The sequence below is a fragment of the Marmota monax genome, unplaced genomic scaffold (genome assembly GCF_021218885.2).
Source record: "Marmota monax isolate L192 unplaced genomic scaffold, Marmota_monax_Labrador192_F-V1.1 WCK01_AAM20220418_F8-fsc00004, whole genome shotgun sequence".
NCBI classification, from domain to species: Eukaryota; Metazoa; Chordata; class Mammalia; order Rodentia; family Sciuridae; genus Marmota; species Marmota monax.
The window spans coordinates 9,804,967-9,818,509 of record NW_026692881.1 but is presented as its reverse complement, the minus strand read 5'-3'; the positions used below and the strand labels follow the sequence as shown (position 1 = coordinate 9,818,509).

The 13,543-nt window shown below is 33.3% G+C and overlaps 1 protein-coding gene across 5 annotated transcripts in view; it reads right to left on the bottom strand.

Moving 5' to 3' along the window:
• The window catches only part of Exoc6 (exocyst complex component 6), a 196,491-nt gene that overhangs the window by 54,856 nt on the left and 128,092 nt on the right, over positions 1–13,543 (bottom strand). For 4 of the 5 annotated variants that reach the window (XM_046450218.2, XM_058581092.1, XM_058581091.1 and 1 more), the window contains one exon: positions 6,627–6,653. The exons of the other annotated variant lie outside the window; for it this stretch is intronic. In XM_046450218.2, the coding sequence (XP_046306174.1) occupies positions 6,627–6,653 (27 nt within the window). The remainder of the gene's footprint in view (positions 1–6,626; positions 6,654–13,543) is intronic. 5 annotated transcript variants of the gene reach the window in all.

The window sequence follows — 13,543 nt, the reverse complement described above, 5'->3', positions numbered from 1 at the left end:
AACACAGCCACTCTTTACTCAATAGTTCCTCACTGCAAGCTGTGAAATAAGGCTTTTAATGCCAATCACAGGAACAATAAACCACTAACCATCAACCTCAGTCTAGAATCAAGAAAACAAATGTTTGTATGTCAAGCCAAATTTCCCAAATAATTTATTATTACAGGTTAAGCTAAAGATTGTTTCCTTTGAAATATTATAAAATAACATGGTAATAAAAATACATGTTTTATAAGATTATGGTTCAAATTGTTTGGGTTTCAAAGAAATGTTTTCAAAGATCTACTCTAATAGTGGGAGAAATGTTGAAAATTTATAAATAATTGGCTCTTTGACTTTTCATTTGTAGTTTTGTCTCACCATTCTCTTATTTCAAAGATCTAATTTTTTTTTAAAAAAGGATTGATTCCAACAGTAATTATTCAAAAGCATTTTTCAAGTCTGTTTCATTCTTTCAAGAACATCTCATGTAAAAATATGCTCCTGAAATCACAACCACCTTCCTGTATTGGTTTATTCTTCCTTAATGATCCCAGATGAGTCAAATTCCCTTTATTTATAATCACCACAAAAACCAACTCTGCACAATAAACTACTCTTTTTATTTAAGTAAAAAAAGAAAAATATAGATACAAATATACTATGCATAATGTTATTTTTTAAATTGATAACAGGTTTTGTTTCAAAAGGTTACATAACCCTTGACAGAAAAAAAATCATGGTGGATTTAAATATTACACCTAAAACTAGAAAGTGAATTTATTAATTCTGATCCTGCCTTTTAAATTATTTAAATTAAAGCAGTAAATTGATGTTATGCATAAACTTACTGCCTCTCAGTTTGCTATATAAATTTCAGTTAGCAGACTATGAAATAGTCTTTCCAGAGGCAAAAGGGGAAGAGAACTATTTTTTTCTTATGTCTTTATTTTTGTTTTATTTTTATGTGGTGCTGAGGATCGAATGTAGGGCCTCATGTGTGCGAAGCAAGCACTCTACCACTGAGCTACAACCCCAGCCCGGGGAAGAGAATTATTTTGACGGATTCTTCAGTCTCCTAAAGAGCCACAATGTATATAGCCTTCTAAAATACACAGACTGAAAGAATAAGGTCTTTCACCAAATGTGGAGTAAATACTAAAATTAGAAATAAAAAATTCTTAATTCGAATTTAAAATGGTGAACCTAGGTGAAAAGTAGATATTTTAATTTAAAAAATCTATTATTTTCCTTCTGTTTCATACAAGAACTACTAATCAAAAGTCTCACTATATGAAACTACATCTTAGCACAGAGGTGCAAGCCTGCAATCCCAGTTATTAGGGAAGTTGAAGCAGGAGGATCACAAGTTCAAGGCCAGCATGGTAAAAAGTTGGTGAGACCCTATCTCAAAAAATAAAAGGCTGGGGATGTAGCCCAGTGGTAGAGCACCCTTGGTTCAATTACCAGCACAACAACAACAACAACAACAGAGAGAGAGAGAGAGAGAGAGAGAGAGAGAGAGAACGAACTACATACTAGTCTTACTCAAATATAAAGATACTATAAAATCAGAAAAACTAAAACATTAGCATAGAATGTGGAATTTTCCCCAAGATGACTTCACAAATGCACAAGGATTCCTTTAGATTTTGATCCATTTTCTTATTTCCTACACTATATACAATAGTTAAATGTGTAAAATTCTCAATCAAACAGAATGGGTGAGTTATAAGTTTAAATATGAAGATGAATTTCTTTAGTGAGTTTTAATAATTGCTTTAATATTACTATGAAGACAGATTTTTAAAGTTATGCTAAAGAATTCTTAGGTCTATAAAAATATACTGATTCTAAACACACTCAACATTCTCTAAAATACTTCTTTTACATTTCTCTATTTCTCTTATACTTGCTTTTTGTCATCATCTAACCACTTCCATCCCTGAAAAAACTAGCTACCACCTTAGTTAGCCACAATTCTATAGTCAGCTAGGAATTCCCATTCTCCCCTCTTAGGTTTTTCCACTCTCCTTCTAACAATTCCCAATCATAAGGATGCCAGACAGTAACATAAATACTTATTCTTGGGACACATGCATATGTGCAAACACACACACACTGGGCGGGGCAGGAAGACAGAATAGAACATGATTATCTTAAAGTTGAAACAAAATTGTTTCCCAAAGTAAGAAAACTTCAGGACTAAGAGTAATACATGGCAAAATTCTAGTTCCCTCAAAACTTCCTTATCCCAATCACAGGGCTTATCAAATTTTGGCAGTCTTTGTTTTTAAACTATCTTTTGAACATGGACTTAGATGGCATGCAGTATCCACATTTTAGCTTTCTAGCAAGTATCATTGCTGCTGTCTGTCATGGTAGTCTCAGGTTATCTTTAAACACATCCTAACTTTAGTAGGAAGAAAGAGAACGCAAGGACAAGCAGAACAGTAAAGGTCTAGAAAGTTACAAGGTTTTGAAGAAATGCCTCTGCTTCTACACTACTCATTATTGGGCTGTTATGTTTATGTTTAAATAAGGAAGCGACGTAACATTAATGCCCTATCACTGTTCTCATTTGGCAAACATAAGAAAAGCAAGAAAGATAGAGATGTGCTTAATTTTCCCTGTGGCTGACAATACTACAATGTAGTACAGCCAATTTACAGAATTCAGTTTGAAAAACTGAAGCATTCCAAGAATCATTAAAATAGTAACTCTGTAATAGCAGACCCACAACCTTATTCCTTTACATAAGCATATAGCTCTGAGTGCCAAGACCATTAATAATGAAAATATTTTACAACCCTAGTAAAACTTAAAATTTCCAAAGAAACTGCCATAATACTAAGAGATTAGATAATATAGGTGGTTTCCAAGTATCATTAGTAAACTGGACAAGTGTCACCACCAAAAGCCTACCGGTTATCTCTTATTAATGCATGTTTGTGGTTAATACATTATAAACACAGCCATAATTAAAGACATAGCACAGAGGAGATCTTAGTCATTCAAGGATTTATATTTCAGTGCCAACCTTTTAAGGATGATTCTGAGGGTCTAGGACTAATAGGGCATCATTTATTTAGGTACACATTAGAATAGCATGTTCTGTGAAATAAGTATGATGGGGTAAAAATCATTCAAAGGCTGACTGCAGTCAAACCAACTTCCCCATCTCTATGTGGCTTTGCTGTCTTGGCATGGATGAAATAACTCTCATTAAGGTCTTTGGTTTTCAATTATATTTCATAGCATTTTTCTGAAAAAAATTATATAGCATAGTAGTATCCTCAAATTTGAGGATTCTCAAAGCCCAGGCATGTACTTATCCTGAATAACAAGGACTTGTGAATAGGTAATTCTGTTAAGAATAAGTCTTTACAGACAACTACAGCAGATCTTTACCAATCGCTCCTCTTTTGCTTCTAACAATTTTAACCTTGGGGCTGGGGTTGTAGCTCAGGGTAGAGCACTTGCCTAGCACATGTGAGGCACTGGGTTCAATCCTCAGCACCACATAAAAAAACAAACAAACAAATAAATAAACAAATATTAAAAAAAAGAATAAGAAAGGAATATGCTCTTTAAAAATATTTTTACCTCAATACTACCATCTATCACATTGATTTCCATAAAAGATAGAAAGACTTAAAACATGACAGCCTTCTTACAACAACTAAAGTCTCCTGGATGAAAGTAAATGATTAAAAGGTGGTTTCCCACAGTCTGAACCTTCCCCCTCATATGTAATATTAGCCTGAACATACTACTTTGGTGGGACTTTACTCTGCAAAGCCTAATCTCTTTAACTTGTTGGATTTTAGTACCTTGCATAAGTTTTTACTAAGTGTATATCCACATGTTGTATTTTTTTTTATCTCTATCTGACCTGCAAACATCCTGTAAATGTATTGAGGTTGTTCTCCCCTCCCATTAGCTCTGCCCTTACCTTTCTCCATTATTGTTCCCTCTTTACAGGAGAGGGAAAGAAGAAACAAAGGAAAACAGAAGGAAAAATGGACTCTTTATGGCCTCACCAGATCTTGACTTGCACAGGAAACGTCTGACTCTAATATCTTTCTCTACCACCTACTTTCTTTTTCCTTAGAGATCTGACCTCCCTTTTGATTTTTCTGCTCACAATAAAAGGTAATTTCAATTTAAACAATCTGTTATCCACATATTTTAGTCCCTTTTCTTATTCCCCATTTGAACTTTTGCCCCTTAACTTAAAGAGGAAAAAATCTTTCTTTTCTTTCTATTGTGGAATACAGATTAAAGGGGAAGATATTATTTGAATCCCTAGAAATTTGCCACTCCTTTGTGCAAAAAAAAACCCCTTAATTTTCTAAACATAAACCTCTGTTGTTATCAGGAAGTAAAGTGGCTGGATGCTACACTTTAATTTTTAGTTTTTTAATATTGAATCTTCCTATTCAAAATGGTACTTTGCTCATAAAGCCTGAACCAATGATCTAGTCTATTTTCATCTTTAGCTCTGTCAAAGAGTGAAGTTATAAGATATGTAAGTGTGCATATTATGTATGCACACTAATACAGTGCATATACATATAGTCTATAGACTGAAAAGAGTCCATTATAATTATTTCTATTTATATCCCTCTTATCTGTCACAGGTCAGGTTTGAAGTCATATCCTAATTCACAGATTTCCTACTAAAACTCTCATAGTGTTCCCTTCTAAAATCCCTTCTAATACTACTACTACTTCCAACTGAGCCTTCACCAAAAGCAATTCAAAATATTGTTTTTTACAGTGTTTAACAGCAGGGAAGTATTTAAGTATGCTATGCTATATATACACACAATACTTACAAGTTATTAAATAAATCTCTCACCAAGATTAGTCAGCATTTAACTGAGATGCCTACTTAATAAATGTCTAAAAGTATTAAAGTTATAAAATAAAAGTATGCTCACTTTTGACAAAGAGGCAATTTTGTTTTGCAATTAACTTCCTACACTGAAAAATCACCTGTTTTAAAGCATTAAGAAAAACCTTCATAAAAACATAAATTCTACTTCACATAAAAGGCTTTGACTGTTTTCGACCTTTTCATATACTCTCTGTCTCAAAAATCTTTAGCTTTATCTAATGCAATGATTATACTGTCAATGGTTGGTTTTTGTTGATGTTTTGTGTACTTGGAATTAACTCATTATAATAGTATGAAAATAGATAGCAAAACATGTCATAGAAATGCCTAATTTATATCCATATAAAGAACTATTCTACATAAATAACTTTCAAAACACTGGACATTCAAGTACCAAACTTTAAAAATTTCTAATTAAAATTTATCTAGAACAATCCCCTACCCTCTAAAATCAAAGACAATAAACAATTTGAATTTTGGGACAAAGGGTCAGTCTCACTTATGAACACCATTTTTGCTTTCTGAATATATAAATGGTTTATCGGTAGGAAATATGTTAGCAAATTTAATATGTCTTTTATACTTTTTGCTAGCCTCTGGAATTTTTATTTGATTAAACAATCAAGAGCCCCAGAAGTTTTTGAACAGGGAAATAGATTAAACTGTACTTTAGAAAGAATTATCTGACATTGGTGTATAAGATGGACTGAAGTAAGGAGAGACTGGTGGAAGAGATCAATCCAAAGACAATTACAATAATCAAAATTTTAACTTTAATAATAGGAATAAGAACAGAAAAAGAAGGATACAAATTAGGAACATTTACATTTCAAATGCTAGATGAGATTTTTTTCCCCTAAGAATTTTCAATATTTATACATTTTGAAAATATTTAATTACTTCTTAATCTGGTTGTCAAGAGTTCAAAATTGTATGTTGAAAAGACAAATAGAGTAAAAAGAAAAATATGATAAAGCTATTTTGAAAAGAGAATTGCTTGGTCTGGGGATGTGGCTCAAGCAGTAGCGTGCTCGCCTGGCATGAGTGGGGCGCTGGGTTCGATCCTCAGCACCACATAAAAATAAAATAAAGATGTTGTGTCCACCGAAAACTAAAAAATAAATATTAAAAAATCCCCCCCCTCTAAAAAAAAGAGAGAGAGAGAGAGAGAATTACTAAGGCAATTCAGGAAAGCAATACTGGGCTGAATTGAGAAAAATTTGTACTGGTCATGAATCACATTGGCTCACAATGGGTCATGTACTAGGTTAAATTTCTACAAGTTTGGCTAATAGAGTTGCAGAGAAACTCAGAAAAGGCATAAATTGTCTTGGAAGTGACTAATAATAACAATATTTTTAAGACTGTATTTTATGCCAGGCACTGTTCTAAACATTTTATGTATACTATTTCACGTAAGCCTCACAAAAATCTTTGGGGTGTACATTCCCATTGACATGATTTCACAGATCAGGAAAGACCACAGAGAGGTTTCCAAAAGCACAGCACTCCCCACAGATATGCCTTCAATATTAACTTTCATAATCAAATCACAGAGAATTCTATTTCATCAAAACAACTAACATTACCTTCAAACTTATGTTTCTACAAAACTACAAATATATCAAAGTCACTGCCAAAAGAATTAGAAGTTAATTTAAATACATAAGCAGAGAAAAATAAGCCTGTAGGATGTTCATTATTTTCTAATGTTATGTGCTAGCTTTAGTTTGCATCTACTTACCGACATGGCTGCATAATCATTGTTGGTCTGAGGAGGAAGTCAGCAAGGAAATCAAATAAAAAAGGAAGATGTATTCTAATAACAGCAGAAACAGTGTTTAAAGCACCAAAAGAAAATATATTATACAACAAGCAAGTTAGTTCTACAAATGTTACTCTAACTTAAAGGTATTAATTTATCACATATATTATCAATTTATTTTGGAGATTGATGTGAGTTTTTATGTTCACATTAATCAGATAAATCTTCGTGCAAACTTTTGTCTATCTAATCAAGTTGTCTAGTCAGCGTTAAATTACAAGGATGTTAGCAAACTACTAAATGTCAGCTGTGTGGAAAATTTAGAAAACAACAGTTCTTCAACAGTGTTTTTTGCTATAAAGGAGTGGTTCTCGAACTTCAAGGAAAAAAAAGCATATTTGTAAGCTTCAGAAGTTTTAGTGCAGTTAAGTCTACACCAAGCAATGGTATCTGAATATTTAACAAGCATCTCTTCTCAGAGGTGATTTTAATATAGACAGAAATAAATGTCTATTTTTTTCACAAATAACAGGAAATAATAGAGCATACATGATTCTGAAGCTACTTAGGATAAATCTCTGTGTTCTCACATAATCTGTTAATATAACTTGAAATAAATTACTAAAGAAATGATGGCTGTTACCTTTTTAAAAAAATTTTTATAATTGTAGATGGACACAATACCTTTATTTACTTATTTTTTTATGTGGTGCTGAAGTTCGAACCCAGGGCCTCACATGTGCTAGGCAAGCGCTCTACCACTCAGCTGCAACCCCAGCCCTCACTAAGTTATCTTACAGCTAATTATTTACATGTATCCACTAGCAAATGAATAATAGTAAGCCAAAGTAAAACCAAATTTCTGGTCTCAATTTAAGTGCAGATAAGCTCCTGTCAGAGTTCTATATTAACTATATATTTACTGGTTTATTCTTTACAAATATTAAGCATTAATTAAATATCAATATTAATTTAATATTCCTTAAAATAACAAGGATTAAATAAATTAAAATAAGTGTTAATTTTTTAAAAAATTAACTATTTTACTTTTCAAATTTCAATAACATGTAATATTTAAACACTATTAAAATTTTTATGAAAAAGTTATTTACTCAGAAATATGAATCTAACCTAATTACATTAGGTCAAAGAAACTCAAAACTATTTATTAGTGGAAGTTGAACTTCTGGTATAGACTAGACTGAAGGTTCTCCTCCAAAAGGGAAGTTGTTCTTTTTACCAAATAAAATACACAATGAGTAAGAGAAAGACCACAGCAGAAACTCATCTAGTCAGGCTGATCAATCTAATTAACCCTAGTAAGCAGTGTGCTGACAGGTGTTATTAGCCAAACAATTAATTCTTCTGGAAGACTGGACTTGATCCCAAATAATTACTAAGTCTTTTCTAGATTTAACTTCCAATAAATTTTGTATTGATTATTATAATTATCCCATCAACATAGTAATTTGTTCAACAATTTTTTGTAGACTCTTTCAAAGTGTATGTAAAGATGTCTTGGGAAATATATAAATGCCACAAAGTGAAGACAAAATTCAGTTAAATTTAGAAACTTGTTGATAAAAGTCAGACAACAGCATTCAACATATGACTGCCATCTACATCATAGGATGTGTGATACTTTCATCATATTTCACATAATACCATTTTATATGAATTATATTAATAAATCAGATAAACATCATTCATTACCCTCTACATTTAAAAATTAATATCCATACCATCTCACTCCAGTAAGATTGGCAGCCATTATGAAGTCAAACAACAACAAGTGCTGGCGAGGATGTGGGGAAAAGGGTACACTTGTACATTGCTGGTGGGACTGCAAATTGGTGCAGCCAATTTGGAAAGCAGTATGGAGATTTCTTGGAAAGCTGGGAATGGAGCCACCATTTGACCCAGCTATTCCCCTTCTCGGTCTATTCCCTAAAGACCTAAAAAGAGCATGCTACAGGGACACTGCTACATCGATGTTCATAGCAGCACAATTCACAATAGCAAGACTGTGGAACCAACCTAGATGCCCTTCAATAGACGAATGGATAAAAAAAATGTGGCATTTATACACAATGGAGTATTACTCTGCATTAAAAAATGACAAAATCATAGAATTTGCAGGGAAATGGATGGCATTGGAGCAGATTATGCTAAGTGAAGCTAGCCAATCCCTAAAAAACAAATGCCAAATGTCTTCTTTGATATAACGAGAGTAACTAAGAACAGAGTAGGGACAAAGAGCATGAGAAGAAGATTAACATTAAACAGGGATGAGAGGTGGGAGGGAAAGGGAGAGAGAAGGGAAATTGCATGGAAATGGAAGGAGACCCTCAGGGTTATACAAAAGTACATACAAGAGGAAGTGAGGGGAAAGGGAAAAATAATACAAGGGGGAGAAATGAATGACAGTAGAGGGGGTAGAGAGAGAAGAGGGGAGGGGAGGGGGGATAGTAGAGGATAGGAAAGGCAGCAGAACACAACAGACACTAGTATGGCAATATGTAAATCAATGGATGTGTAACTGATGTGATTCTGCAATCTGTATATGGGGTAAAAATGGGAGTTCATAACCCACTTGAATCAAAGTGTGAAATATGATATATCAAGAACTATGTAATGTTTTGAACAACCAACAATAAAAAATTTTAAAAAAAATGTATATGGAATAAAGATCTAAATAAATATATTTAAATAACATGAAAAAAAAAGACAATGAGAACTGTAGCCTCTATAGAAATATGACCCAGTACATGCATTACTATCCCGCTCCCCTAAAGCCAGAACCAATGCATGAAAAACACATAATTTATGAATGGCATATGAAAAGAATCATGACAACACATGAGGAATATTTTTCCATTGTCCTCTCCTACATTTTAGACCATATCATTCATTTAATGACACCTTCACTTGATGTTTCCAAGGACAGACTCACTGGCTAGGCACACAGCTGTACCGAAACATAAGTCTCTGTTGTGCAATGGACTCTGTATGTGGGGAGCTCCCCTTTGTATTACCATTCATAGAATTTCTCTTCATTCTACATCTGATTTGTAGAACTCACACCCTACCCACGGATATAGAAAGCAATGAAATTTTGAGTTTGTACTAATAATTGTACATCATCATCAAGTCCATGATGTATGGAGGAAAAATAAGGAAAACGTTCGAAGTCAGCCAAGAAAACATGTTTAATGTGTTTAAATAAATTTTTAATTGAAAAAAAATAAATAAAAATTAATATCCAAATAAGAAAAACTAATTTATAAGAATATATGCCCAGTATATGGTTATATTTTCATTTAATAGGTAAACACTAAATGTATTCCTAATTGCTTGTGCCGCAATATAAAAAGTACAATACTTGTATTTTAAACACAATTCTTTCTGGTTACATAAAAAGAGGATGGATTAAAGTCAATAATTCTACTAAACTATTAAAAGTTTTCTTAAGTTTTCAGTCAAGTTAAAGGCCACTGGAACTCTTATACTTAACTCATAAATAAGTGTGAGCCAAAAAAATGAAGTGCAGGTATAAGAGTAAATGAAGTGCCAGAATCAGTAAGGCCACATCTAAGCTGGGACTTGACATTCATCTAAAGGGATGATGCTTAGAAACATACAATATTATATATAGGGACCCTTGAGGTAATCTAATCCAATCACTTAACTTCCAGGAGAAGGTAGCAGGTTGTTCAGAATCATATGACAGACTAAGTTAACTTGTTTGCTTCCTCCCCATCCTGAGATACAAGTGAAATAAAAAGCACAGAATGGCAAAGCACAAACTGCTCAACAACAAAGGAAATTAAGATGCATGGGAAGATTCATCAAGAGATTATTTCTGGAAGACAGAAGGCAGATGAAACAGAAAAAAGAAAGTCACTGACAGAGAACTAACTACAGTGGAGCTGCGAACCAGCAGTACACTGAAGTCCAGAGTTAGAAGTATGAAAGGGAAAAGAAATGAGATGGAAACAAAGATTTCTGGAACAACTGTGCCAATGATCCCCCACCTACAGAGCACAGGCAATTCCCTAATGAAAGAACTCTTCAGGAATAGCTGAGGTTCCTGACTTAAGGGGAAGAGAAAGGGAAAGGGAGCAGGGGGTAAGGGGAAGAAAGCGAAGGAAAGAAAGAAATGAAAATAAAGCAAAGAAAGGAAAGGGGAAAAAAGGAAAAGTCCCTTTTATTTTGGCAAGGTGATAATGGAAACAAAGGAAGGAAATAATACATAATTTGTGGAGTCAGTGCAAATTGGAAATGTGGGGACCCTTGTTCAAACATTAAGAATGTGCTGGGTGCACACCTTTAATGCCAGCCACTCAAGAGGCCAAGGCAGAAGGATCAAAAATTAGTTGCCAGTCTTGGCAACTTAGTGAGTCGCTGTTTCAAAATAAAAAGGGCCAGAGATGTAGCTCAGTGATAGAGCACCCTTCAGTTCAATTCCCAGTACAGGAAAAAAAAAAAAAAAAGAATTCCAAGACTGTAAAAGATAAGAACCAATTCACATGAAGGGCCCTTCTAAACATGGTATTCTATAACTATAAGGTTGCATACCCAGGAAGTTAGTCCTGAAAATAGAAGACCACAATCTCATGACTAGTTTCATACCTGCTGAATATAAAGGTAAAGAATCCTGGGCAAAATGCCCCCAGCAATGTATATAAATATTTCCTGCTCAAGGGAAAAGGTCTATCAAAAAAATAGGATATGTATTTACACAGTAGCAGAGTAAATCCATGTCAGATCTCAAGGCCTTCTTTGTTAAAAAACAAACAGAAAACCAAGGATTACCACACTGTGGAAAATATCAGAATAAAAAAGAATATACAAAATAAAGAAACAAAAACCTATTCCAGAGTAATAAAGGTAAGACACAGAAAACGACTTTAAAAATTTTCTACACTCAGATTTAAAAGATAATAAATTCATTAAAAAAGAAAATTCTATGAACAAGGAACACAAAAACAGAGGTGATTCCTTAAAAATTAAAAATATAATTAATAAAATATCATATAGAAAGATGGAAAAATAAAATTAAGCAAATCTTCCAAAACATAAAACAAAAAAGATGGGGATATAGAAAGAAAAAAGAGTACGAAACACAGAGAACCAATCTGGGAACTCTAATGACAGTCTAGCAAAGAAGAGAAAAATGGAAGGAACAAAATTATCAAAAAAATATACAGGAGGGCTAAGGTTTTGACACTTGCCTAGCATGCGTGAGGCACTGGGTCTGATTCTTGGCATGGCATATGAAAAATAAATAAAGTCCATTGACAACTAAAAAAAATTTTTTTTAAATATAGAGGATAATTTCCCTCCCCTGAATAAGAACACTCATTTTCAGCAAAGGGCCACTGAGTAAATAGCTAAGTGAATGAAATAAAGGCTAACATCTCTACATGTTTCTATGTATTTCTTTTTTTTTTTTTTTAATTTTTTTTATTGGTTGTTCAAAACATTATAAAGCTCTTGACATATCATATTTCATACATTAGATTCCAGTTGGTTATGAACTCCCAATTTTACCCCAAATACAGATTGCAGAATCACATCGGTTACACATCCACATTTTTACATAATGCCCTATTAGTAACTGTTGTATTCTGCTACCTTTCCTATCCTCTACCATCCCCCCTCCCTCCCCTCCCATCTTCTCTCTCTACCCCATCCACTGTAATTCATATCTCTCCTTGTTTATTTTCCCATTCCCCTCACAACCTCTTATATGTAATTTTGTATAACAATGAGGGTCTCCCTCCATTACCATGCAATTTCCCTTTTCTCTCCCTTTCCATCATAGATTCTAAAACCCAGATGACAGAAGACAATGCAGGCATGCAATGAAAGTTGCAAGAGAAAAAACTACTTAACTTAGAATTATATAACTAGCCATATTATTAATAAAACATGAGCACAGAGATATTTTCTGATATTCAAGGACTTAAATAATGTAATTCCTTTCCAGGGGAAATTATTAATTATTGAGGAAGTTCTGAAGCAGTACAAGACAAATCAGTAAAGCAATAAAAGACACACACATACACACACACACACACACACACACACACACACACCCCACACACCAAATCTAGGAAACAGTTCTCAGCCCAGGAGAGCAAGAAAGGAAAATAACTATGCAGCTATTACAGAGAACAATTGGTACAGATTAGAGACAAAGGAGTCTGGAAGAAAGGCCTCTGTGGAAGATTTTTACCCAAATGAAGGAAAGAAGGTTAGAAACACTTGATATTTTGACAATACAACACTCACTTATCAACAAAGATAAAATAAAAACATGAAGTCATCTAAAATGCAGTATAATTTCAGTAAATATGGAATATAATAAAAAAGAATCTATTTGGCCATGTTGAAAAAAATAATCTCCTTTAAATGACCAGAATTTAAAATACCAGACCCCAAACATGAAAGGGGAAAAAAATCCTAGCGTACTACACCTTGCCTAAAGGGAACAATATTGTCATAACATTAAAAAGTACTGTTTTCTGGTATTCACCTTGAAAAGCCAACCCAGGACAAAGCATAGATTAGGTGGTGGTTGTCAAAATAATGTAAATATTAATAACTTCAATAAAGGTAAAAATAAAAGTATACTTATCGGAAAACAGTACCAGATGGAAGAAATGATGGCACAAAAGATAGGGAAGCTAATACTATTACATTACATAGAAGAGAATTAAGATAGTGATTAAAGTAGAAAGAACTGAAAATCGAAATACAACTATTTTATATAAAACAATAAATAAAATATAAAAATACATGGGAGGAAAAAGGAAAGGGGGGAGTTGCTACCTGTGCTTTATCCTTCATAGCAAGAAATTACTAGCTAGTCTCTATTTTTGTATTATGGT